This window comes from Olea europaea, chromosome 19, assembly GCF_002742605.1.
Source record: "Olea europaea var. sylvestris chromosome 19, O_europaea_v1, whole genome shotgun sequence".
In the NCBI taxonomy this organism is placed as follows: Eukaryota; Viridiplantae; Streptophyta; class Magnoliopsida; order Lamiales; family Oleaceae; genus Olea; species Olea europaea.
In genome coordinates, this window is record NC_036255.1 from 4,620,370 (window position 1) to 4,645,327 (window position 24,958).

At 37.0% G+C, this 24,958-nt stretch overlaps 3 protein-coding genes across 8 annotated transcripts in view; 2 read left to right on the plus strand and 1 right to left on the minus strand.

Moving 5' to 3' along the window:
• Window positions 1-792: 792 nt before the first annotated feature.
• On the plus strand, window positions 793-9,350 carry LOC111368570 (protein MOR1-like). 3 transcript variants are annotated; one of them, XM_022989887.1, is made up of 11 exons: window positions 793-1,235; window positions 1,386-1,491; window positions 1,573-1,696; window positions 3,808-3,872; window positions 5,142-5,239; window positions 5,402-5,487; window positions 5,643-5,756; window positions 6,602-6,721; window positions 7,844-7,946; window positions 8,387-8,559; window positions 9,191-9,350. In XM_022989887.1, exons 1-11 carry the CDS (start codon window positions 1,076-1,078, stop codon window positions 9,320-9,322), a joined length of 1,281 nt encoding a protein of 426 aa, XP_022845655.1. In that variant the 5' UTR covers window positions 793-1,075; the 3' UTR covers window positions 9,323-9,350. The 3 variants fall into 3 exon arrangements, with proteins under 3 accessions (XP_022845655.1, XP_022845656.1, XP_022845657.1); XM_022989888.1 differs by having other exon boundaries at window positions 5,142-5,224; XM_022989889.1 differs by lacking the exon at window positions 8,387-8,559 and having other exon boundaries at window positions 796-1,235; window positions 9,191-9,257.
• On the plus strand, window positions 9,192-17,762 carry LOC111368571 (protein MOR1-like). 4 transcript variants are annotated; one of them, XM_022989891.1, is made up of 13 exons: window positions 9,192-9,257; window positions 9,361-9,478; window positions 10,308-10,342; window positions 10,553-10,660; window positions 10,792-10,897; window positions 10,970-11,049; window positions 11,131-11,280; window positions 11,357-11,431; window positions 11,519-11,644; window positions 11,742-11,852; window positions 11,934-12,083; window positions 12,183-12,257; window positions 12,339-17,762. In XM_022989891.1, the coding sequence occupies exons 2-13, from the start codon at window positions 9,370-9,372 to the stop codon at window positions 12,354-12,356; spliced, it is 1,143 nt and encodes a 380-aa protein (XP_022845659.1). In that variant the 5' UTR covers window positions 9,192-9,257; window positions 9,361-9,369; the 3' UTR covers window positions 12,357-17,762. The 4 variants fall into 4 exon arrangements, with proteins under 4 accessions (XP_022845659.1, XP_022845658.1, XP_022845660.1 ...); XM_022989890.1 differs by lacking the exon at window positions 12,339-17,762 and having other exon boundaries at window positions 12,183-12,328; XM_022989892.1 differs by lacking the exon at window positions 12,339-17,762 and having other exon boundaries at window positions 9,202-9,257; window positions 9,375-9,478; window positions 12,183-12,328.
• A 107-nt stretch (window positions 17,763-17,869) lies between these two features.
• The window catches only part of LOC111368573 (protein MOR1-like), a 13,994-nt gene continuing 6,905 nt past the window's right edge, over window positions 17,870-24,958 (minus strand). The window contains exon 4 of the mRNA XM_022989894.1: window positions 17,870-19,625. Coding sequence (XP_022845662.1) covers window positions 18,958-19,581 — 624 coding nt within the window. The 5' untranslated portion in view covers window positions 19,582-19,625 and the 3' untranslated portion in view covers window positions 17,870-18,957. The remainder of the gene's footprint in view (window positions 19,626-24,958) is intronic.

Below are 24,958 nucleotides of genomic sequence, written 5' to 3' on the forward strand. Positions count from 1 at the left end.
GTTAAATCTATTTTTAATATATTCTCGTAAAATTTTCAAATATTTTGTCGTTTGAAAAATTCAAATTTATTGTACATTTCGTTGTTAAAATTAAATTAAAATAAAATTTGAATTTTGAAACAATTTGTAACGAAATAGACAATAAATTTAATTTGAATTTATTTTTTGTAATGAAACCCACAATCCCTTTAATTATATTTATTTTGTGTTTTGTTGTAGAATTCAAATTTTTATTTAATTTAATTTAATTTTAACAACGAAATAAACAATAAATTAAAAATTTTCAAATGATGAAAATAGTTTAAAATTCTACAAAAATATCTTAAAATTAAATTTAATTATTGTGTAATTGAGTAATCATTTTTCGTGAGATCGACAGTCCTGACTCGTTTGTCCCCTTTATTACTTTTACTCCAACGAACAATAGGGTGACATCATTTTTATAAGTTTAGTGGTGAAAATTCGAACGTCTCAAGCTTCAATGTACAATTAAAGTCGTTTTTTCAAAGTTTAGTGGGCAACCAAAAAAGTTTCCAACATTTAGCGAGCAATGAAAATGTTTTAAATTTTTAATGGTTAAAATTCGACAATCTCAAAATTCACTGAGCAATCAAAGACTTTTTTCCAAATTTTGGAGAACAATTGGAGACGTGGCAATTTGTTAACAGTGTGACGAGGAGCCACATGTGCATTCTAGAAGCCACATTACTAATTTTGTTGAAGGTTCGTTATTGATATGTTATGTTAGTAAGATCCAACGTTTGAATAAATTTAATTATCAAAATTTGATGCTTATCGATGACAGAGACATAAGTTCAAGGACCATTACTCGTCTATAATATATGGACCCCACTATACTCAACCCTCATTTGTTCCTCGCCGGCTTCCGGCAAGAGTGGAGTGAGAGAATATACTATAACAGCAAAATTCAAAAAACCAGACAATATCCGCTTCAAACGACGACGCTTCTCCCTTCTTCCGCTCCTATCTCCATTTCTGCATTTCCGCACAATTATATATACATAAGCGTTAGATATATACAGAGATAGGCATTTATATTTATCCGTAAATAAAAATGTCGGAGGATGAGAAATTGTTGAAGGAGGCGAAGAAGTTGCCATGGGAGGATCGGCTGATGCACAAGAATTGGAAAGTACGGAATGATGCAAACATTGATTTGGCCGCCGTTTGCGACTCCATCACGTATCCCAAGGACCATCGCCTCCGTGAATATGGTGAGAATTTTGTTTTACTTTTAGCTTTAGATCTTTTTTGGGTTTTGATATTATTAGCATTGATCTGAGTGTGAAAGTTGATGTAATGTGACCTTTCTGTTGGTAGATCCTGGTTCTTTATGTCTTTTTCTAAATTTGGTAAATTTTTAGGTCCATTTTTTAAGAAGACGCTGGCGGATTCGAATTCGCCAGTTCAAGAGAAGGCTCTGGATGCACTCATTGCATACTTAAAAGCTGCCGATGCTGATGCCGGGAGGTATTTTGTTCAGGTTTCATCTATTCAATTTCCTTCTTACACGTTAAATTTGATTTTTGTTTCGTTCGTTTGTGGGTTCAGATGTGGGAAAGAAGTATGTGATGTGATAGTGGACAAATGTTTAACTGGGAGGCCGAAGACGGTGGAGAGGGCGCAGACAGCTTTTATGCTGTGGGTAGAGTTGGAGGCTGTCGAGGCTTTCTTGGTACGTTTTATATCCAACAATGCCGATATTTCGTCTATCAGTGCAATGATGTGCTCTGCAATTTAGCTGTGAGGTGGCTATTGGCATTATTAAATTTAGCTGATTAATTGAGCTATTAAACAATTTATCAATTAAATGGTGGAAAAGATAAAAATAATTTATATAAACATCGTTCACTTCAAGGCACATGAAAGTGGACTGTAGTAGATTCATGGAAATCGTAGCTTAGTTTACGAGGAATAATGCTTCATACCTGATTCATTGTTCGTTTAAAAATTGGGATGCTTTTGAAATAGGAGCTGCTGTATAATAATTTTGAACTTCAGGGAGCTAGGACATTGCTGGGAGCGCCTTTTATTTCAAAAATTGTTGATCATGTACATGTAATAAGTAGTTGGTTGGACAATTGGAGCTTGACTGTAGGAGTTTTATGAACTGATGAACTCTGAATCTGGGAACTACAAGTGAATATTGGTTATATAGACCATATGCTATTTCTGGTTGTTCTTTTGCATGGTTTTAAATTCAAGGCTACTGTCGGTGATTCAACTGCCTTTGCATCCTAATAGAATCAGCCATGACTTTAATAACATGTTACACGCTATTTACTTCCTTAACAAAAGTGGATAAAGCAATAAGCAGCACGTAGGACGCCCTCTCAGAAAATCAGAGATGTGGCTTTATGATGAATGAATGCAATTTACAGAAGTTTCACTTATCAAGCACCATCACAATCAACTAATTCTCCTATTCAGCATAAGTAGTGACTAACGAGAATCAATATGCTAGCGGAAACATTGAATGATATCATGGAAAAATTGAAGTACAAGCATATGTGATTGGTTTAGAGGCCATAAACTTGGAGTGGTGGAGTCATTAACAATATGTTTACTCATTCAAATTGGGAGGAACATTTTATACTGAAAGTACTGTCCAATGAGTTTGTTGTCGGCAACAAAAGGTTGGTGACATTTAAATAAGCTTGGTTAAGGCTGTAGAACAGAGAGAGTTGCAGTGAAAGTTGGTAGTGAAAATCAGTCCATGTTGATGCATTTCCCAATTTGGTTTGAAGTGATTGCTGTATGTTAAAGTACGATGGTGTTGTATTATGTGAATTTAGCTACACAACTGAATGTAATTCGGAGGATTGCTGGTTGAGTGTAGATGAGCCTTCCGAAAGGTATGAAGTAACTTAGAAATACTTCGAGCTCAAAAAAGTTAAAATGCAGTTGCGAGTATATAGAATTATGACGAGTGTCCTAAGAAATTTAAGTCAACTGTGGCAGCACTTGCAATTTTACGGGGTTGATTTTGGTTCACTTAGTAGTTCTTTCGTTGTTTGAGGTTTCGGTTTGCAAATTTATTCCGCCATCAGAAATAATGAGCTAAAAATTTAGAGAAGTTGGAAAGAACGTAGACTAAGATGGGCTTCTCCGCTACTTGGATACTATGCAAGTATGGGTTTTCCATTTCATGTGAACGCGTTGTTAGTATTTATTCTACTGGCTTGGTGTTGCCGCGATCCATTAGAAACTTTGAATCTACTGCTCCCTTGAACATTTCCATTCTAAAATTATGTTTACTTTGGCTATTTACATCTGGAAAATTTAAGTTGAAGTTCGTTAAATAAGGCATATTTCTCTAATATGATTTTCCTGAGTAGGATGCTATGGAGAAAGCAATAAAAAATAAAGTTTCGAAGGCTGTTGTTCCTGCAATAGATGTCATGTTTCAGGCTTTAAGGTTAGGAACTAATTGCTGTTACTAATTTTTTGTTTTGGTTTATTGTCACTGTGTTATCCTGCATAATATTGACGTTGGGTGGACAATAATGATTCAGTGAATTTGGGTCAAAGATAGTGCCACCAAAAAGGATATTGAAGATGCTTCCTGAACTTTTTGATCATCAAGATCAGAGCGTTCGTGCCTCTTCCAAAGGACTGACACTAGAGCTATGTCGTTGGATCGGAAAGGATCCGGTCAAATCTATATTATTTGAAAAGATGTGAGATACTATGGTATGTTGATACATATTGGCCTAGATCCTTGTCTGTCACACTTATCGTGCATTTTGGTTATATCTTTTATTGTTTCACCATTTTTGTCTTAAGAAAAAAGAGTTGGAAGCTGAGCTTGTCAATGTCATAGGGACTGCAAAGCCGACTCGCAAAATAAGGTGACTATTTGCTTTTCTTTCCGCGTTTCTTCTTTTCTTCTCCTGGCTGCGATCCAATTTACGATATATGTTTTATCTTTAACAGCATAACTCTATTGGAAATGTTTCCTTGTCATTCATTTTGCTCAGGTCGACATCATAGTTATTTTATGTTGCTTTGGTAGGTTATGCACGTGTTTTATTAAATCAAAAAATTGGGCAGATATTCATCTTGGACAATATTCATATGGTTTTGTGATCTGTGGGGGCAATTCTCTAGCATTTTGTGATGCTTATGAAATGGAAGTTCCATTTATTGTATCTGCAAGGAGGGTGTTATTTAAATAAGTGGGACTTAACTCTTGATTTTCTATTATTTTGGCATGACTTTGTTCAGTTAAACTTTCAATTGCTCACCCCAAACAAGCTCGATCGCTTTTGTAATCTTTTCTTATGGATTGATAGTTTGAAGTTGAATTCAAGTCTCACAAGATTATAGTTTTCACTTGTAAATGGGGCCTTGACATCATTTTTGATATCCAGAGTTGAATTTGTGAATAGTTTTTGTTTAGTTGAGAAAGTGGAGCTTAGAGCCTTTAATCTCTTTTAGATCAGTAAAATGAATTCACTCAAATGGCTTACCTTCTGCCCTTGGAGGCTGAGTCCTATGAGTTGACACTCTTGAGTCTAGTGCGATCATAGAAGTCTACCCTAGGTGTATACTAACAGGTTATCTTGTTGTATATGACCCATCTATTGAGAACCATATCATCCAAAAAAACTTAGATGTTTGAGAGGGGATACATTCACTTTTTTAAATTTTAAAAGCTTCAGGTGTTAAGAGTGACACATTTAGGGTTTGTTTGAGCCCTATTTTTTGAGAGATTAGATTTTGTAATAATGATTTTTTTTGGAGAATGTACGGTTAAAAAATAAGGAAAAGTTTGGGGTTTGCGTGTGAAATTATTTTATTGAGAGTTTATGGTTGAAAATGAGTTTGGGAGGAAATGTGTTTTTTAAGAAGGGGGCTCAAACATTGGCTTATTTATTTAAATTTAGTTTTTTAACATGCTCGCTCTGTGCTGGCAGTGGTCAGATTATTTTCTCATCAAAGGCATATGTGCACAATTTTCTTAAATGGGCGATGGCACGGATTGAACTCATTTCCTCTGCTTGTGATAGTACAATGTTGTCATCTAATCAGAAAGCTTTAGCTTTTAGAGGGGTAAATTTATTTATTTAAATTTAGTCTTCTAGAGTTTTGTAATTTGTCTTTTGGATATTTATTAGATCTGAGCAAGGCAAGGAGCCAGAACAGGAAGCTGTTTCTGATGTTGTGGGATCTGGCCCTTCTGAAGAACCTGCTGCAGACGGCAAGATTTTACTTAGTAATTGAATCTGTGATATATCTTTCCATTGGTTGAATAGATTTAGGATGCATTCATTTTAAGCTCGCCGCTGGTATTAATCTCGTTAGACAATCATAATGCTATAGTCATGACACGCTCTGTGAAATTCTTTTTGGGTCTGACATTCATGTTTTCTACCAGTTCCAGAGGTGATAGATGAGTATGAACTTGTTGATCCAGTTGATATATTGACACCTTTGGAGAAGTTAGGATTTTGGGATGGAGTGGTGAGTGCTCTCTTTCACGTCTTTTATGTACTCCAGTAATTATCATTGTCTAGTATATTATCTCTAGTATAAAATCATTGTTGTGTTTTGTGGTTTTGCATCACAGACAATTATGATGCTCATGGTTGTTTGAACTTATTTTATTTGTATTTCAGAAAGCTTCTAAGTGGTCCGAGCGAAAAGAAGGAGTTTCAGAGTTGACCAAACTCGCTTCGACTGAAAGGATTGCTCCTGGAGATTTTACAGAAATTTGCCGAACACTAAAGAAGGTTCAGCTTCATATTTTATAGCTGAATTAATTATCACATTCCTTTTAGTTAGAGTTAATGTGTGGTTTTCTGTTGTTGATTTTTTTCTTGATTGAGATGATATAGAACTTGTTTGAGTCCGATTTTTTGCCAAAATACATTTTGGAATAGTGATTTGATGGAGAATGTGTAATTAAAATATAAGGAAAAGTTTGCGTTTTGGGTGTAATATTATTTTATTGAAAAATGTAGTTGAAAATAAGAAATAGAAAAATGTATTTTGAAAGTAATGGAGACCAAACAAGGGCATATTTTACGTTTTCTGCTTGCTTCCTGGTTCTTTGGCCAAATATAGATCTATTTTCTCTTTATTATGTATTTATAGGGTGACAAAAATAAATTAGCATTAGATGTAATACATTTGAACCTACCAAAGTCACATAAACTGTTCAGTTTGTGTAAGGTAGACCATTATTTTAAAATCCTAATATATGGTCTGAAAATGAAATTGCAAAAACCCGTAGACTGAAAAAGATAGTCCAAGTACGAGTTACAGCAAGAGACCAGGCCAATTTCCAAATTTGCTCGGCTACATTTATTTTTTGGTTTTTCTTATGGACTGCTTCTATTGCTGATAGGTTCCAAGTAGTTCAATGGACATTCTATTTCATGGTATTATCAAAGTCAGGCACAATATCTTAATACAAATTAACATCTGGGAAGCTTGACCGTCAGCATATCTTTTGCAAGCTTGTGCTCTTTCACCCTTGTCTACATTTCACAAAAAAACACAGTTTTTAGTTTTTGGCTGTCAATTTAAAAACTTTATCTATGTGGTGATTATGATATCTTTTTGGAGTTTACAGCTTATTACAGACGTGAACATTGCTGTTGCAGTTGAAGCAATCCAAGCAACTGGAAATCTTGCCAGTGGTTTGAGAACCCATTTCTCTGGAAATTCTCGCTTCTTATTGCCCGTATTGCTGGTTAGTATAGACACCAATCTCACTCTCATATTCAGCTTGCACAATTGATTTTGGGACTTAAAGTTTATGCCTTTAATCCATTGATTATGTCATCCATGACTAGGAAAAATTAGAAAGGTGTATCCACAGAGCATTTTTTTTAACTGTAACTTTCCCTGCAACTATATCAATGAGATCTTGGACTCGAGCCGAATTGAAGCCCACTTACTCTGCCGCTCTAATGTCTCAATAGGTTTTGAGGTTCAAAAAGATCCAGAAGCGCTAGATTTGGGCTAAACTCATTTTGACGCAAACCTTTTAGAGGGCTTATTAGATTGCACAATAGACGGCAATAGTTATGTGAAAATCATGCAGGGGAATTACACCATTACGGTCTTTGTAATGAAAAATTAGCTGTATTTTAATATATTACAATAACACAACAATCACTACTTTGAAAAATACCTAATTATGAGAATCCCACAAACTCCGGATATAATAATTCTAGGAATAGATATATATGGGGTTGCTTATTGTTTCGCAAATATTCGCCCGTTTCAAATTTTTTTTCCAAGAAGGGTATAGCAGAATTTTAACTGCATTATATCACATTGACTGGAATGTAAATTAACATAACACATTTCAGTGAAAATTTGGTAGTAGATTATGTTTATGTAATGCGTGCGGTTTTGAAATTTTTTAATGAGATCAAGTTTCATAAATGGCTCTTGTTGATATTTGTACAAAATCATGGTTCTGACTTACATCTTGCCAATTTGATTTGTTAGCATAATATACGAGAGGACTGGATTTTTTTTGGTGGTATAAAAGCTTCATCTACCTCTCAACAATATGGTGGAGTCAAACATTCACGATTGATCATTGGCTGATGATCCAACCCTTGATTCTGTTACGAATCAAGTATCATGAAGGATACACTTTTCCGTCTACTGTGACCCTTTTCGATGAAAGATGACGGCCCTGAAAGGAAGAAATATTAGAAACTCACCTACATATGCTAGCCTGAAGCTTTGTGAAACCCATAATTCTGCTATTTATCTGGGCACTGCTTTCTGCATGAATGTACTTATGTCGTGAATTTAATAATGTCTTGCTATCTAATACACACACATATATATACAGGAAAAACTTAAAGAGAAGAAGCCTACTTTAATGGAGGCGCTTACTCAAACTCTTCAGGCGATGCACAAGCGGGGATGCTTAAATCTTGCTGACATTGTTGAAGGCGGGTTTTTGTTTTCAGATATTAGTTTATACCACGTTCATGCAAGTGCTCTTTGGTTTTCTTTGCCATTTTCACTATTTCTCTGGCGTCACTCTTTGACATTTCGCAAATTTATAATCTTCACTTATTTTCTCTTTTCTTTTTGGTGAACTGTTTCATGCCACTTTATTAATATTTTATCATGATACCCTGTAATTTACTTGGCAATGCTTGCTTGCATTATGACTGCTGTTGGTTTAATTTTGAAAGTAATGATATTTTATGAAATTTGGTCGTCCTATTAGTATGATATGCATTGAAGTACTGTTATTCTAATTAATGGCTATCTGTTGCATCTTTATCTCATTTTCAATGAAATTGTGGTCTAAGTTGGCATCAAAGTCAAGATGGTGCTAATATTCGAGTATTTGATTTTTTATTTCTTTTGTACATAACACTAGGAATCTTTGCTGAATATAAAAGTTCTTTTGTCGCGGACGTTAAGACAGCAATAAAAAATAAAGTTCCTCTTGTAAGATCATTGACCTTGAACTGGGTTACTTTTTGTATTGAGACAAGCAACAAGGCTCTAATCCTCAAAGTTCACAAGGAATATGTTCCAATCTGCATGGAGGTTAGTGAATAGACGTGCAGAATATTTGCGCCGCGTATGCGGCCTGTTGTGTATTGGCTTTAATTCTTTGTTGTGTATTGGCTTTAATTCTTTCTGATCTCATCCTACTTTTGACAAATTATAGTTGGAATGTCTCTTTTATCAACGTGAAATATGTTGTGGCGGATTCTGAGTATTTCTTGGAATTAAAATCTCCCTGATGCTTTGAAGAAATTTCTGCTTGCTTTTTACTGTTTGTGTCCTTTCCTTTTTGTTTGGAGATATCTTTATAGAATTTTTTGACTCATGCATCCTTTAATTACTGCAATGTGCATTGCTTTTGATGGAAAATTTTGTGGTAGATCAGGTGTCTTAAACAGCATGTCTCTCTGTTACAATAACTTCTTAGTGCGCAAGAGAGATAGATGTAGTGTATAAACTTTCAAAATTAGCCATGTAGATTTGTATCCTGATAGTGATGTTACAGAAGGCACATTTTCCTTCATTCTTAAGCTTGATTTTTTTGCTGCCCCTAAATTGTGCTATAAAATTTTCTTTTGTTATTTTTACCCATGAATTTGAATCTTTGAATTATTTTTTCTTTATTCTTCCCCTTGCCAAGTTCTATGTTGAAAGTCTGTGTGTCTTGCAGTGCTTCAATGGTGGAACACCTGAAGTAAGGGATGCAGCATTTTTAGCTCTGGCTGCCGTAGCCAAAGGTACCCTCACTGGGTTTTCCTTTCCACTGTCAATCCGTCAAGTTGTAGTTCTCATGCAGCGCTGATATTTTATTTTTTGCAATTGTATTTTCCCTTATTTTAGTTGGTTGGAATGAGACCTTTGGAGAAGTCGCTGGAGAAACTTGATGATGTCAGGAAAAAGAAGTTATCGGAAATGATTGGGAGTTCTGGAGGGGGTCAATCCACTGTTACAAGTACAGGTAATTTGAAGTGTTTCTAATCTATCATACTTTGGCTATTTGTGATGCTCGGACTCTTCAATCATGCTGGCGTACCCGTGTCAACACGACACAACACGGGTACGGGTATGAGATATGGGGCGGACACGTCACTTTGCAACCAGACACGGCGTGGTGAAGAAAGCTGCAGCACGAATGAAGAAAACATCCAACGAAATTCATGGCCATGGTTCATCGTCATCAACAGCGGCAGAAGAATTTGGGGCTGGGAAGTGAGAACGAATTAAAAAAGTTGTCGTTAGAGGGCGGAGATAGGACGCGAGGCGATTGTAAAAATGAGACGGCGGTGGAATAGATGTAGGGTAACGAAGAGTTAAAAACATAAATGGCACAACGACAATTTTAAGAGTTTCTTGGGCTTCCTATTTCTTGGCCCATTTTTCCAATAGCCCCATCTAGCTGGGTTAAGAAAAAAGATGCAGTCTTCTCCAATTTATTCCTTAAAACTAGCAGCTACCTCTTTTTCAATTCTCGCCAATTAAATTAAAAAGAGCTCAACTTTTTAAAAAATAATTTCTGAACACATTCAAATAGTATACAAAAATTTACTTTATTTTTAGTTCTTTTGAAGTTTGAAAAAGTACCCACGTACCTGAGTCCGAAATTTGGACTCTTTTTAACCATGTCCTCGCATCCTACATTTTAGAAAATAAAAAGTTCGACACTTAGATACGTATCTGTACCCGATACCCATCCCCGAGTCCGAGCATCATAGTTGGCTATTATTGTTTTGTTATACTTTATACCCAGGGGATCTGTTTAACATATTTATTACTTGTGAAAGCTACAGTCCAATCTTTAGGAAGAGGTATGTCTTGCACAGAGGTAGGTGAATTTTGCCAAAAAAAAATTACTTTTCATAGCATTTTCATAATAGGAAGTGACATTTAACATGAATGATTACAGTGGATATTTATAGGTGTATTTTCCTTCAATAGTGGCAAGGGGCGTTATTCCTTTGTTCATTTTATCATAACAGTCTTCCTTTCTTATTGACACACACTTAACTGATCTCTCTCTCTCTCTCACTCACAGCTGTATAAAATCATGAAAGAGCACAAGAATCCTAAGGTTCTCAGTGAAGGCATTCTGTGGATGGTTTCTGCAGTTGAAGATTTTGGGGTTTCATATCTGAAACTGAAGGTACTTAAGCTTCTTTGTGCAGCATTATTTTTCTGGTGTACCAGCTAAATTTTCCCTACTACGGATTTACATGATTGTAGGTAAGATATTGTTACATAATCTTAGGGATGATGTACCTTTGTTTGTTACAGGATTTAATTGACTTCTGTAAGGATATTGGTTTACAATCCAGTGCTGCTGCCACTAGAAATTCTACTATTAAACTTATTGGTGTTTTGCACAAATTTATTGGTCCAGGTGACATATCCACTTTACTAAGTCTGCTTGTATGACACAGACGTTATATGGTCTAAACACTTGTCTTTTCAGATATTAAGGCATTCCTCACAGATGTTAAACCTGCTCTTTTAAGTGCACTTGATGCAGAGTATGAAAAAAATACATTTGAGGTATCTCATTTATATTTAAAATATCCATCTTAATGAAATTTATTGCTTTGATGTTTAACTTTTGTGGATTAGCACCTGCAGGGTACATCTGCAGTTCCAAAGAAGACTGTGAAATTATCGGATTCTGCATCATCTTTGGCTGCTGGTGGGCTAGATGGTCTTCCACGTGAAGATATTTGTGAAAAGGTCACACCTACCTTGTTGAAGGGCCTTGAGTTTTCGGATTGGAAGGTATGTGTTTATGAGAACGAGTCTAATCTGTTGAAACTCATATTAGTCACTCTTGACTTTGCTCTTTTCATTCTAGATTCGATTGGAATCCATTGAAACAGTGAATAAAATTATGGAAGAGGCCAACAAGCGTATTCAACCAACTGGAACTACTATATTATGATTCCTGAGACTGGTAGTCATTTTCATGATTTTTAGCTATATTTGTATCTTGATTTATTTTTGGCTATTACTCCCAGTGGAGTTGTTTGGGGCTCTAAGAAACCGCCTACACGACAGCAACAAGAATCTAATTATGGCAACTTTATCTACTATCGGCGGTCTTGCATCTGCAATGGGTCCAGCAGTTGAGAAGTCAAGCAAGGTTCATTTTTGACAATGCAATATAATTTCTCTATCTTATCATCACTCCTTAGATTGAGCTAGATTTTCTCATTCTATTTCTATGTGGTTTCTTGCAGGGTATTCTGTCAGATATCTTGAAATGCCTTGGTGACAATAAAAAGCACATGAGAGAGTGCACTTTGACCACTTTAGACTCTTGGCTTGCCGATGTTTTTCTAGATAAAAGGGTCAATACCAGTTCATTCTCATGTCTATCGCTTGCCTTTTATTTTTGTTTTGATGGTATAACTATAACTTCTCTTCTTTAGGTCCCTTGCATCACAGCTGCACTAACGGATGCTAAGCTAGGTGCGGAAGGGCGCCGGGATCTTCTTGATTGGTTATCAAGACAACTTGCCGGATTGGCAGTTTTTTCTGATGCTATATATCTTCTAAAACCTTCTGCCTTTGCTATGGCGGTATTTTTCTCATCATCTGTAAATATACAACACGGGTTTCTTCACTGTTCATCCTTTGCTTCGGCTTCATCACTTTTTACTGCTTCAATGTACATTTAGGATAAATCAGCGGATGTTCGTAAAGCTACAGACACTTGCTTTGGTGAAATTTTGAGGGTTTGTGGGCAGGAAATGGTGCGTTGGATGCAACTTTTTCAATCTCTTCCTGATTGAAGTTCATTTAATATTTAATAGTCTCTTGTATTGCTCTTGCAGGTGTCTGATAGTAGTTAAGAACGACAACAATGAGCGAATTCCAACTAGAACAGTAACTGGTTGGAGGGTGTGCATTGACTATAGGGTTGTGCAATGCACTGGCCACCTTTAAAAGATGCATGATGACGATCTTTGCGGACATGGTTGAGGACATTATGGAGGTATTTATGGATGACTTTTCGGTGTTTGGTACTTCTTTTGACAACTGCCTTCACAATCTCTCCTTGGTGTTACAACGCTGTGAGGAAAAGAACTTGGTTCTTAACTGGGAAAAGTGTCACTTCATGGTACAAGAAGGAATTGTGTTAGGCCACCATGTTTCAGCGAGGGGACTTGAAGTTAACAGAGCAAAAATTGATACAATTGCAAAGCTACTATCACCCACCAATGTCAAAGGCATTCGAAGTTTCTTAGGGCATGCTGGATTCTATAGGAGGTTCATCAAAGATTTTTCATAAGTAGCTAAACCCCTATGCAACCTTTTGGAGAATGACACAACATTTGCATTTGATGACGACTATCTAAGGACATTTGAAACCATAAAGGCAAAATTGGTAACTGCTCCAGTGATGGTAGTGCCAAATTGGGACCAACCATTTGAGGTTATGAGTGATGCTAGTGACTACGCAGTAGGAGCGATTTTAGGTTAAAGGCGTGATAAAAATTTTCGGGCAATCCACTATGCCAGTAAAACCCTTAATGGAGCTCAACTCAATTATACCACAACAGAGAAGGAAATGCTAGCAGTAGTGTTTACATGTGACAAATTCAGATCCTACCTCATTGGTACCAAAGTGATCATTTACACCGCCCATGCTGCAATCAGATATCTCTTTGAAAAGAAGGATACCAAGCCACGCCTAATTCGATGGATATTTCTACTACAGGAATTCGATGTAGAAATTCGAGATGAGAAAGGCAATGAAAATGTCGTTGCAGACCATCTCTCACGGTTAGACAATGAGAAAGTGGTAGATGACAGTCAAATTCGAGAAACTTTCCATGGCGAGGTCTTGCTAGCTGTATCAACAAGGATCCCATTGTATGCTGATTTTGTCAATTATTTGGTGTATGGAAAATTGCCGCTTGACTTGACCTTCCATCAAAAGAAGAAATTCTTACATGATGTCAAGTCATATCTGTGGGATGACCCAATAGTGTTCAAGTCGTGTGCTGACAGAATAAGCAGGCAGTGTGTCCCTATGGAAGAAACACAATCAATTATGTAGCGTTGCCATTCATCCCCTTATGGAGGTCACTTCGGTCCTACACGCACTGCTGCTAAAGTATTGCAATTTGATTTTTATTGGCCAAATTTGTTCAAGGACTGCTATGCTTTTTGTGAAGACATGTGACCGTTGTCGGTGAACTGGAAACATTTCACGGCATCATGAACTGTCATTAACTAATATGCTTGAGGTGGAGTTATTTGATGTATGGGGTATAGACTTCATAGGTCCGTTTTCACCTTCTTTTGGTCAGGTATACATTCTCCCTGCAATAGACTATGCCATTGCCATACACATTTTTGTAACAAGTTGTTCAACTCCCTTTTAGCTAAATATGACATCAAGCACAAATTGACACTTAGTTATCACCCACAATCAAATGGGCAAGCAGAAGTATCTAACAGAGAGATTAAACAGATTTTGAAAAAGACAGTAAATACCATTCGAAAGGACTGGTTTCTCAAACTAGATGACGCTCTTTGGGCATACCGAACTGCCTTCAAAACACCAATTGGAATGTCACCTTACCGGTTGGTATTTGGGAAAGCTTGTCACCTACCGGTGGAATTGGAACATAAAGCTTATTGGGCTGTGAAAAAGTTGAACTTGGATATGAAATAGGCCGAACCACAACGCTTATTGCAACTTGATGAATTAGAGAAATTTCGGAATGATGCATATGAAAATGCGAAAATATACAAGGAGCGGATAAAAATGTGGCATGATGAGAATCATGAGGGAATTTAAGGCGGGAGAACAAGTTCTTCTATTCAACTCTCGATTGAAAATCTTTTTGGGCAAGCTTAAATCAAGCAAATGGACAACGCCTCAAGCATTACTATGGAGAGGAAAACCGAGATGTGGAAGACATTACTCTTGGAGAACCACATTAAAACCACATCACGTCCAGCTAAAGACGTAAAAGAAGCGCTTCTTGGGAAGCAACCCAAGTTGTATCCCTAAATTTCCGTTCTTTAGTTTGACATTTCTTTCGTGGTAACTTTAATAATTTCGCTTTCTTTTCGTTTTTGTAGAAATTTGCTCCAATAATGGTTGCATCGACACTTTTAGTCAACATGGGGAGGGAGCACGTTGGAGGTACATAATATGCATGGGCGCTGCGGCGTTGCAGCGCCAACTCTAATAAAAAAAAAAAAATTAATAGCAAGTCCTGCATCGCTGTGCCCAACCCTTATTTTAAAAAAAATAGAAAACACGGTCCCTCTTTCTCTTTTATCTGCATACCCCCAAACCCTTTTATTCTTTTCCTCTCTCAAGTCTCTCCCTCTCCCTCCCCACACTTGCACACACCTAATTCTCTCATACTACCCCACCTTTACACACATTCACATCTATCACAAGCCATATCCACTACTTTCATTAGACTTGAAGGGTTATTGACTAGTTCTTCAAAGAATGTATGTTCTTTTAAAATGCAATTTTACATCTTTTAGCTTAATTTGAACTTCTAGTAGTAATCTTGTTTGGGATTACGTCACATTCTCATTTTTCTTTGTTGGATTATACTTTGGTAAAGATTCGAAATTGTTTTGTTGTATGCCTACAATGTGTTTGTTCTTCTTCTGCCTCTTTGAAGCTCTTTGCCAATTTTGAGATTTATGTTAGAAGACTTTGCAAATTTTTATGGGCTTGGATTTTCCTGATTATTAATTCATTGTCTTGCCCACAAAGTGTTTGGTAAATTTCCCCAAAGACTTTTTTGCGCTATTCTTGGGATTTTTTTATGTTTTGTATTAGGCTTTGTACTTGATTATTCTAGCCGCCTACCATATGTTCGAATATTATTTCATTAAGATTTTCGTGCCTACTTTGGACATACTTCATTTACTAAGACAATTCATTGAATTGGTTTAGGTGGCCGGTTAACTTCACGTGATATTGGGAAGAACACTTACACCATGCTTCCTAAAAAGAAATCCAATGTATAAAATACACAGTTTGGGATGGGAGAAGTTTACTAAGCAACCTACACCTGTATTCATCCCTTTGGTGAAAGAATTTTATGCCAATGCCAATAACAACGAGAACTTCAAAGTTTTTGTTCGGGGTTTTTGGATCAAATTTGATAGTGCTTCAATTAACAAGTTTTCCCACATGCGAGATATACCCAATGATGACTATTTCTGACTACGCGATGAGGGGGTCGATCCTGATGAGATAATCGGTATTGAATGGAAAAGATCAGCTAGTGATGTAACTCACTTCCCTTCCTCTAGTCTGATACCTAACTGTAAAATTTGGCACCACTTCATATCATCCAAACTGATCCCCCAGTAGCAACACCAGCAAGGTCACCAAGGAACGGGCCTTATTGAATTTTGTTATTCAGAAGAGGTATTCTATTGATGTTGGCAGAGTCATTCAAAATAGCATTCTTCGCATCCTAGCCGGGCCAGCTACAGGTAGTTTGGGTCACCCCTCTTTGATCCATGACTTTTGCATACACGGGGGTGTTCTCGTGCGAGAAACCGATGAAGTGTTACACCCGAAACAACCACTTACATGGGAACTCCATGATAGGCATGTGGGACATCGGGACATGCCTAGCTCTTCTCAGTCATCTCATCCATTACCCCCTACACTACTGCCTCCACAACCTTCTGATGCTACGGGAGACATCCTTAGACGTCTTGAATAATGCAAGAGCATGTTCGTCGAATAAAAAATAAAGAGATTCATCGGGACACAAAATTCAGAATGAGTTGATACTTATGTTAGCGGACGAGATAAAAAATAATAATCATTGAGAAACTCAAAATTTCTAAATACTTTTCTGTTATACTTGATTGCACTCCAGATAATGTCAATGATATTGAGGTGTGTAGATATTTCGACAAGTCCAGTGAAGGTTGAAGTTTAGGATTTTTATTAGTGGATGATACGTCAGGTAAGGGACTTTTTGAGGAATTGGTGGATGCTTTGAATAATCTAGAACTTGATATTGATAATGTAAGAGGTCAAGGCTATGATAATGGTGCTAACATGAAAGGATAACATAAAAGAGTTCAAAGTAGACTATTACAACTAAATTCTAGTAAATTCGACATTCTTTGTGGATATCATAGTCTTAATTTTGCACTTTGTCATAGTCTAAATCTTTCTTTGGGGTGGTGCAACGTTTCTTCATCTACTAAACGATGGAAAGTTTTCAATGAGAATGTAACTAGCAAATGTTGATGATCCTAAGATAAAAAGTAAGGCGGAGTGTTTGGCAATATATGAAATTGACAATTTTGAATTTTTACTTGGAATGATTATTTGGTATGAAGTGTTGAATAATGTTAACAGAGTAAGTAAACAATTGCAAGCAGAAGACATGCATATTGATGTTGCTATAGACCATTTAAAAGGCATCATTTCATTTTTTAAAAGTTATAGAGAATCTGGTTTTGAATCGGCCATGGTTGATGTTGAAGAGATTGCAAGTGAATTAGAAATTAAATCGATATTTCGTGAAAAATGGGTTATACATAGAAAAAAACAGTTTGATGAGACTTCTTCTAAAGAGATAACACAAATAGCTGAAAAATCTTGTAAGATAAATTATTTCATATATATAGAGAACCAAGCTATCATCACTTCAGAATAGATTTGAGCAATTTCAGAAATATGATGATATTTTTGGATTTTTGTTTGATTTGAAAAGACTTAAATCTATTGATGATGATGTTTTGAAGTGTTCTTGCATTAAACTTGAAAATTACTTGAAGCATAATACGATTTCTGATATTGATAGAATAAAATTATTTTTTGAGTTGAAAGTTTTAAGGGAAGCGATATCTACAAACATTTTTGGAGCAATTGATGTATTGGATTACATTAAGAAAATGAACTGTTGTTATGCAAGTGCTTGGATTGCTTATAAAGTATTATTGACTATTCCTGTCACAGTTGCCTCTGCCGAAAGAAGTTTTTCAAAGTTGAAGTTGATTAAGTCTTATTTTCGATCATCTATGTCACAAGAGCGATTGAATGGATTAGCTATGATTTCTATTGAAAAAAATATGTTGGACAAACTTGATGTTAGTAGTTTGATTACTAATTTTACATCTCAAAATGTGAGAAGGTTAAGTCTTATGCTAGCCTAATCTTTCAGGTTGTGAAAGAAGTTTTATTTTGTTATTCTATTTTTCGAATTGTATGAAGTTTTCTTTCTAATATAAAAGTGTTAATTATTTAAATATTTACATTTTTTTAGACTTGTAAAATAAATTTTGTGTTGAGAGATCCCATAACAATTAAACACCTAGAGCCTCTAAATAGTCAGGGCCGGCCCTACCATTAATAGCTTCGCTTCACGCCAGCTCCAGAGTGAAGTTGTCATTCTGGAACCATAGAACATGAAAAAGCAAGTACAAAGGGGAAAAGAAGCAGAAGAAGGAAAACCTTACCTCTGAAGCACACACGAAATCCACCCTCATGTCCATGCTTTCCTACAACAGTTTACCCCTCCAAACTATCCTAAGGTAGGTTAAAGGATGTGAATACTATTATACAAGTGGCTGTTTGGATTCAATTTCTAAGGTCATTACTTCAACCTAAATCTAATTATGAATCAACTCATTTTTGTTCGCCGCTATATTCAATTCACGTGCATAAATGTTACAATAATCTGCAAGGGTAAGTAACACTTTAATTCAAGCAACTGACTCATCCATAATCCACAACTGATCCACATTCCAAATATATTCATCATTGCCAACAATGTTATCCAATTCACACAAGCATGCGAAATAAAATAATGCAAAATTATTTATTTATTTTTATTTTTTTCACACAAAGTAAATTAACACGCGCAACATACTTGGAACGCAACACAATAAAAGTAGGAAAATGCTCAACACAACTAACAACTAAGTGAAAGTAAGACCCTCCCAAACTTAAACAACACATTACCCTCAATGTGAAATTGAAAGAAAGGGAAGAGTAATACCTTGGGGAAAACATCAATTGTCTTCATCGCCATCAGGTGGAGCGGGAGGGTGTGAATGAGGTGGAGGGAAGGTAAGCTCGGGGTATGCAGATGCCATGATCGCCATGCAAGCGTTTTGATAATGAAACTGGTCAAAGATGGCAGATGCCATGATTGCCATCCTGCCATCGGGTCATGCACAAATCCATGGCTTAAAGACGTCGAAAGATGTTCCCCGTAGCATCAGAAGGTTGTGGAGGCGGTGGTGTAGGAGGTAATGGACGAGATGACTGAGAAGAGCCAGGGACGTCCCGATGTCCCACATGCCTATCACAGAGTTCCCGTGTAAGTAATTGTTTCGGGTGTAACACTTCATCAGTTTCTCGCACGTGAACCCTGTGTATGCAAAGGTCATGGATCAAAGAGGGGTGACCCAAACTGTTTGTAGCTGGCCCGGCTAGCAGCATTGAATGACTCTGCCAACATCAATAGAATACCCCTTCTGAATAACAAAATTCAATAAGGCCCGTTCCTTGGTGACCTCGCTGGTGTTGCTACTGGGGATCAATTTGGATGATGTGAAGTGGTGCCAAATTTTACAGTTAGGTATCAGACCAAAGGAAGGGAAGTGAGTTACATCACTAGCTGATCTTTTCCATTCAGCACCAAGGCGAGCTATAGTGCGAATTATCTCATCAAGATCGACCCCCTCATCGCGTAGTCGGGAATAGTCATCATTGGGTATATCCTGCGTGTGGTAGAACCTGTTAATTGAAAAACTGCCAAACTTGATCCAAAAAGCCCAGACAAAAACTTTGAAGTTCTCGTGTTCATTGGCATTGACATAAAATTCTTTCACCAAAGGAATGGATACAGCTGTAGGTTGTTCGGTAAACTTCTCCCATCCTAAACTGTGTATTTTATCTGGCAAAAAATTTTCAAGGCCCCTCTCAGGAATGCAATTTCGATGTATCACATTTTGTTTATAGCGTTCCTTTGCTTCGGGACTAATGAATCGTCTTCGATCAAACACTGTAGTAGATGAAGAGGCAGTGGCCTTGAATTTCTTTTTAGGAGGCATGGTGTAAGTGTTCTTCCCAATATCATGAAAAGTTAACCGGCCACCTAAACCAATTCAATGAATTTGTCTTAGTAAATGAAGTATGTCTAAAGTTGGCACGAAAATCTTAATGAAACAATATTCGAACATGTGGTAGGCGGCTAGAATAATCAAGTACAAAGCCTAATACAAACCATCAAAAATATCCCAAGAATAGCACAAAAAAAAATCTTTGGGGAAATTTATCAAGCACTTTGTGAGCAAGACAATAAATCAATAATCAGGAAAATCTAAGCTCATAGAAATTTGCAAAGTCTTGTACATAAATTCCAAAATTGGCAAAGAGCTTCAAAGAGGCAAAAAAAACAAACACATTGTAGGCATACAACAAAACAATTTTGAAGATAAAAACAAAAACCCACACAATCTTTACCAAAGCACAATCCAACAAAGAAAAATGAAAATGTGATGTAGCCCCAAACAAGATTACTAATAGAAGTTCAAATTAAATCAAAGGATGTAAAATTGCATTTTGAAAGAACAAACCTTCTTTGAAGAAATAGTCAATAACCCTTCAATTCTAATAAAAGTAGCGGATATGACTTGTGAAAGATATGAATGTGTGTAAAGGTGGGATAATATGAGAGAATTAGGTGTGTGCAAGTGTGGGGAGGGAAAGGGAGAGACTTGAGAGAGGAAAAGAATAAAAGGGTTTGGGGGGTAGGGCGATAAAAGAGAAAGAGGAACCGTGTTTATTTTTTTTTTTAAAAACAAGGGTTGGGCGCCTAGCGCAGAGACTTGAGAGAGGAAAAGAATAAAAGGGTTTGGGGGGGGGGGGGGGGGGGGGGGGGGGGGGGGAAGAAGATAAAAGAGAAAGAGGGACCGTGTTTTTTTTTTTTTAAAACAAGGGTTGGGCACCACGGCGCAGAAACTGGGCGCCACGGTGGCGGACTCACTGTTAATTAATTTTTTTTTATTATTGGAGTTGGTGCTGCAGCGCCCAGTATGGGCGCGACGGCGCCATTTATTCTGAAAAGGCAATAAATTTTTATTTTTTTTAATTATTATGTACCTCCAACGAACTCTCTTCCCATGTTGACTAGAGTGTCAATGAAACCATTTTTTGAGCAAATTTCTACAAAAACGAAAAGAAAGCAAAATTATTAAAGTTACCACGAAAGAAAATGAAATGTCAAACTAAAGAATGGAAATTTAGGGGTACAACTTAGGTTACCTTCCAAAAAGCGCTTCTTTTACGTCTTTAGCTGGACGTGATGTGGTTCTCCAAGGGTAATGTCTTCCACATCTCGATTTTCCTCTCCATAGTAATGCTAGAGGCGTTGTCCATTTGCCTGAAAAATAGATCCATCCTTATTCACTAACTCCACAGCACCATAAGGGAGTACCTTACGAATTACAAATGGTCTCGACCACCGGGATTTATGCTTGCCCGGAAAGATTTTCAATTGAGAGTTGAATAGAAGAACTCGTTCTCCCACCAATTCCCTCCTCATGATTCTCTTGTCATGCCACATTTTTGTCCGCTCCTTGTATATTTTCGCATTTTCATATGCATTATTCCGAAATTCCTCTAATTCATCAAGCTGCAACAAGTTGTGGACTGGCCGATTTCATGTCCAAGTTCAACTTTTTCACAGCCCAATAAGCTTTATGTTCCAATTCCACCGGTGGGTGACAAGCTTTCCCAAATACCAACCGGTAAGGTGACATTTTAATTGGTGTTTTGAAGGCGGTTCGGTATGCCCAAAGAGCATCATCTAGTTTGAGAGACCAGTCCTTTCGGCTGTATTTACTGTCTTTTCCAAAAATCTGTTTAATCTCTCTGTTAGATACTTCTGCTTGTCCATTTGATTGTGGGTGATAATTAAGTGTCAATTTGTGCTTGACGTCATATTTAGCTAAAAGGAGTTGAACAGCTTGTTACAGAAATGTGTACCTTCATCACTTACAATTGCCCTAAGCGTGCCAAACCGAGTGAAGATATTTTTCTGTAGAAACCTCAAAACCACCTTTGCATCATTTGTTGGTGTGACAATGGCTTCAACCCATTTAGATACATAGTCTATTGCAAGAAGAATGTATACCTGGCTAAAAGAAAGTGGAAATGGACCCATGAAGTCTATACCCCACACATCAAATAACTCCACCATATTAGTTAATGGCAACTCATGATGTCGTGAAATGTTTCCAGTTCGCTGACAACGGTCACATGTCTTCACAAAAAGCATAGAGTTCTTGAACAGATTTGGCCAATAAAGACCAGATTGCAATACTTTAGTAGCAGTACGTGTAGGACCGAAGTGACCTGGAAACATTGCATAATTGATTGTGTTTCTTCCACAGGGACGCACCGCCTGATTATTTTATCAGCACACGGCTTGAACAATATTAGGTCATCCCACATATATGACTTGATATCATGTAAGAATTTCTTCTTTTGATGGAAGGTCAAGTCAAGCGGCAATTTTCCATACACCAAATAATTGACAAAATCAGCATACCATGGGATCCTTGTTGATACAGCTAGCAAGACCTCGCCAGGGAAAGTTTCTCGAATTTGACTGTCATCTACTACTTTATCATTCTCTAACAGTGTGAGATGGTCTGCAACGACGTTTTCACTGCCTTTCTCATCTCGAATTTCTACATCGAATTCCTGTAGTAGCAATATCCATCGAAGGCGTGGCTTGGTATCCTTCTTTTCAAAGAGATATCGGATTGCAGCATGGTCTGTGTAAATGATCACTTTGGTACCAATGAGGTAGGATCTGAATTTGTCACAAGCAAACACTACTGCTAGCATTTCCTTCTCTGTTGTGGTGTAATTGAGTTGAGCTCCATTAAGGGTTTTACTGACATAGTGGATTGCCCGAAAAATTTTATCACACCTTCGACCTAAAATCGCCCCTACTGTGTAGTCACCAGCATCACACATAACCTCAAATGATTGATCCCAATTTGGCACTACCATCACTGGAGCAGTTACCAATTTTGCCTTTATGGTTTCAAATGCCCTTAAGCAGTCGTCATCAAATGCAAATATTGTGTCCTTCTCTAAAAGATTGCATAGGGGTTTAGCTACTTTTGAAAAGTCTTTGATGAACCTCCTATATAATTCAGCATGCTCTAAGAAACTTCGAATGCCTTTGACATTGGTGGGTGGTGGTAGCTTTGCAATTGTATCAATTTTTGCCTTGTTAACTTCAAGTCCCCTCGCTGAAACATGATGGTCTAGCACAATTCTTTCTTGTACCATGAAGTGACACTAAAGTTGACAGACAGACACGTGAAAGAAGGCCATATACAAATGCCCTCTTGACATTCCTTTAATCCAAGAGCACTTAGAAGAGAATGCATGCATCACTTAAGGGGTCTTCGATCCAATAAGACTTAGTGATGAGGACATCCAATTTTAATTAATTTTAGCAATTTTAATTATTTTAGTTGGAATTTAGGTTATTTTAATTTTATGGACTTTTGTATTGGGCTTGGCCCTAGGTTTGCATTATTTTCCAGTATTTAAACCTATCTTACATTGTTATTTGGGCATGATGAATTTGATTAATTAAAGATTTGGCTTGCAGCCGTTTTTCCCCTCTTCCCCTCCTCTGTATTCTTCTTCTCTTCCCTCCCCCATCCCTTCTTGTTATTCACAGATTTATTAATCTCCCTGCATCAAATTGGTATCAGAGCAAAACTTGGGAGTTTTCACTGCAACAAACAAAAATTTTTTTTCCTTCGACCCACTGTGAAATCCAAAACCGTCATCACAGAGACTACCACCAACTGTCGAGGTTACAACCTTCCATTGCCAACAAACTAACACGCTGCCAACAGAAAAATTTTCGACTGCCTTACTGCCAAAGTCCAAAATTTTCCGACTGCCTTACTGCCTTAAGCTCCCTCCAGTCTGCAGTTTCGTTCCCGAAGACTGCCCCATCGCCTCCAAACCAACTTTACAGACACCAACCAGATGAATTGAGCCTCTCCAAAAATTAGTTTATGCCACTAATTGCAACGAACACACGGTAATCTTTAGTAGAAGGCGAAAGAATAGACAGCAACCAAACCATTGGAAACTGTAGAAGCAGCTGGCCGACGAGGAGCGTTTCAAGGAGATGGGGGCGTCGCGCCGGTTTACTAGGGGAAAGACCGGTCACTGAGGCGCCGTCGACTGGATTGAGTGGCTGCAGTTTGGGTTTATCATCAGTGGGAGTCGCCTGCGTCGTCGAGGGCTGCAGAGGTTGTTTACGGGTTTGAGTGATGGTTGTATCGGGTTTTATTTTATTGTTGGGTTGGGTTAATTGGATTCTTAGTTAATTGGTTTAATAATTAAGTGGGTTGGTTTGTTGGCTAACAGTTAGGTTTGGGCTTAATTTCAATTGGGTTGGATTTATTTGTATTGCTTGGGCTTGGGCTTGTTTAAGGTTTTGAGTGTGATTTAGGTCCAAATTTGTGAAATGGGCTCATTTATTATTTTGTTATTTTGATTTTGTATTATTATTATTAAAAAAAAAGTCAAAAAAAAAGTCTAAAAAAAAAAAAAAGAAAAAAAAACCTTTTCTATTTCGTGTTATTCAAGGGGTGTGAGTAATATAGTTCAAGCCCAAATGCTTCATCTTTTCTATTTTGGAGCTCATATGGCTTTTGAGGCCCAAGGCTCAAGACAAAAATTAAAACTTGACAAAAATAATAATAATAACTAATTAGGATTATTGGGTAATAATAATATATGTAATAGAAAATTAAAAATTGACAAAAATACCCACAAATGACAAAGTGTCAAAACTATAGAATTTTATATATTTGATTGAATTTTAAAAAATAATTTTTTTTATTTTTAATTTTTATATATTTTTTTGCCAGTCCGGTTTAATTTTAAATCGCAATTACAATTCTCAAATCTAAACCAAACCATTTTTGGTTCAAAAGCATTTTGTAGAAGGGTCCACGTGGCACAAAATCGACGATTTTTAAAATGCGATTTTGGTTCGATTTCCCGATTTGACGATTTTTGCTTACAGCCCCCAACTCTCCATTTCCAAATCCAACCGTTCGATCTTCCATCGAAATCCTAGATTCTTCAAGCCATGACAATGGTAATCTCCCTTCCATTTCTCCCTTCCACCTTAACCTCGAACACGAGTTAACCAAGAACGTGTGGAAGAATCTTGACCCTTCATTGGACAATGTTGCTGATCTTTTCTTTGCCTGTGTATACACTTTGGAAAATGACAAATAGGTTATGGCCCTCAGGCTATACACTTCAGCAAGTGACAGGACATCAGTGTTGCAATTGCTTTGGGAATTATTGGGTTTGATTGGCGAGAAGGGATTGGATTCCTCAAAGTTAGGAAAAGAAATGGAGGTTAACTTG

Excerpts from the sequence above, each read along its gene's own strand:
- LOC111368570 (XM_022989887.1), top strand. The coding sequence starts at position 1,076 with ATGTCGGAGGATGAGAAATTGTTGAAGGAGGCGAAGAAGTTGCCATGG. Across the intron at positions 1,697-3,807 it reads AGGCTGTCGAGGCTTTCTTG|AAAAAAGAGTTGGAAGCTGA; the intron begins GTACGTTTTATA and ends TTTTGTCTTAAG. Across the intron at positions 6,722-7,843 it reads TCTTATTGCCCGTATTGCTG|GAAAAACTTAAAGAGAAGAA; the intron begins GTTAGTATAGAC and ends ATATATATACAG.
- LOC111368571 (XM_022989890.1), top strand. The coding sequence starts at position 9,370 with ATGAGACCTTTGGAGAAGTCGCTGGAGAAACTTGATGATGTCAGGAAA. Across the intron at positions 9,479-10,307 it reads ATCCACTGTTACAAGTACAG|TCCAATCTTTAGGAAGAGGT; the intron begins GTAATTTGAAGT and ends TGAAAGCTACAG. Across the intron at positions 11,645-11,741 it reads CAGTTGAGAAGTCAAGCAAG|GGTATTCTGTCAGATATCTT; the intron begins GTTCATTTTTGA and ends GGTTTCTTGCAG.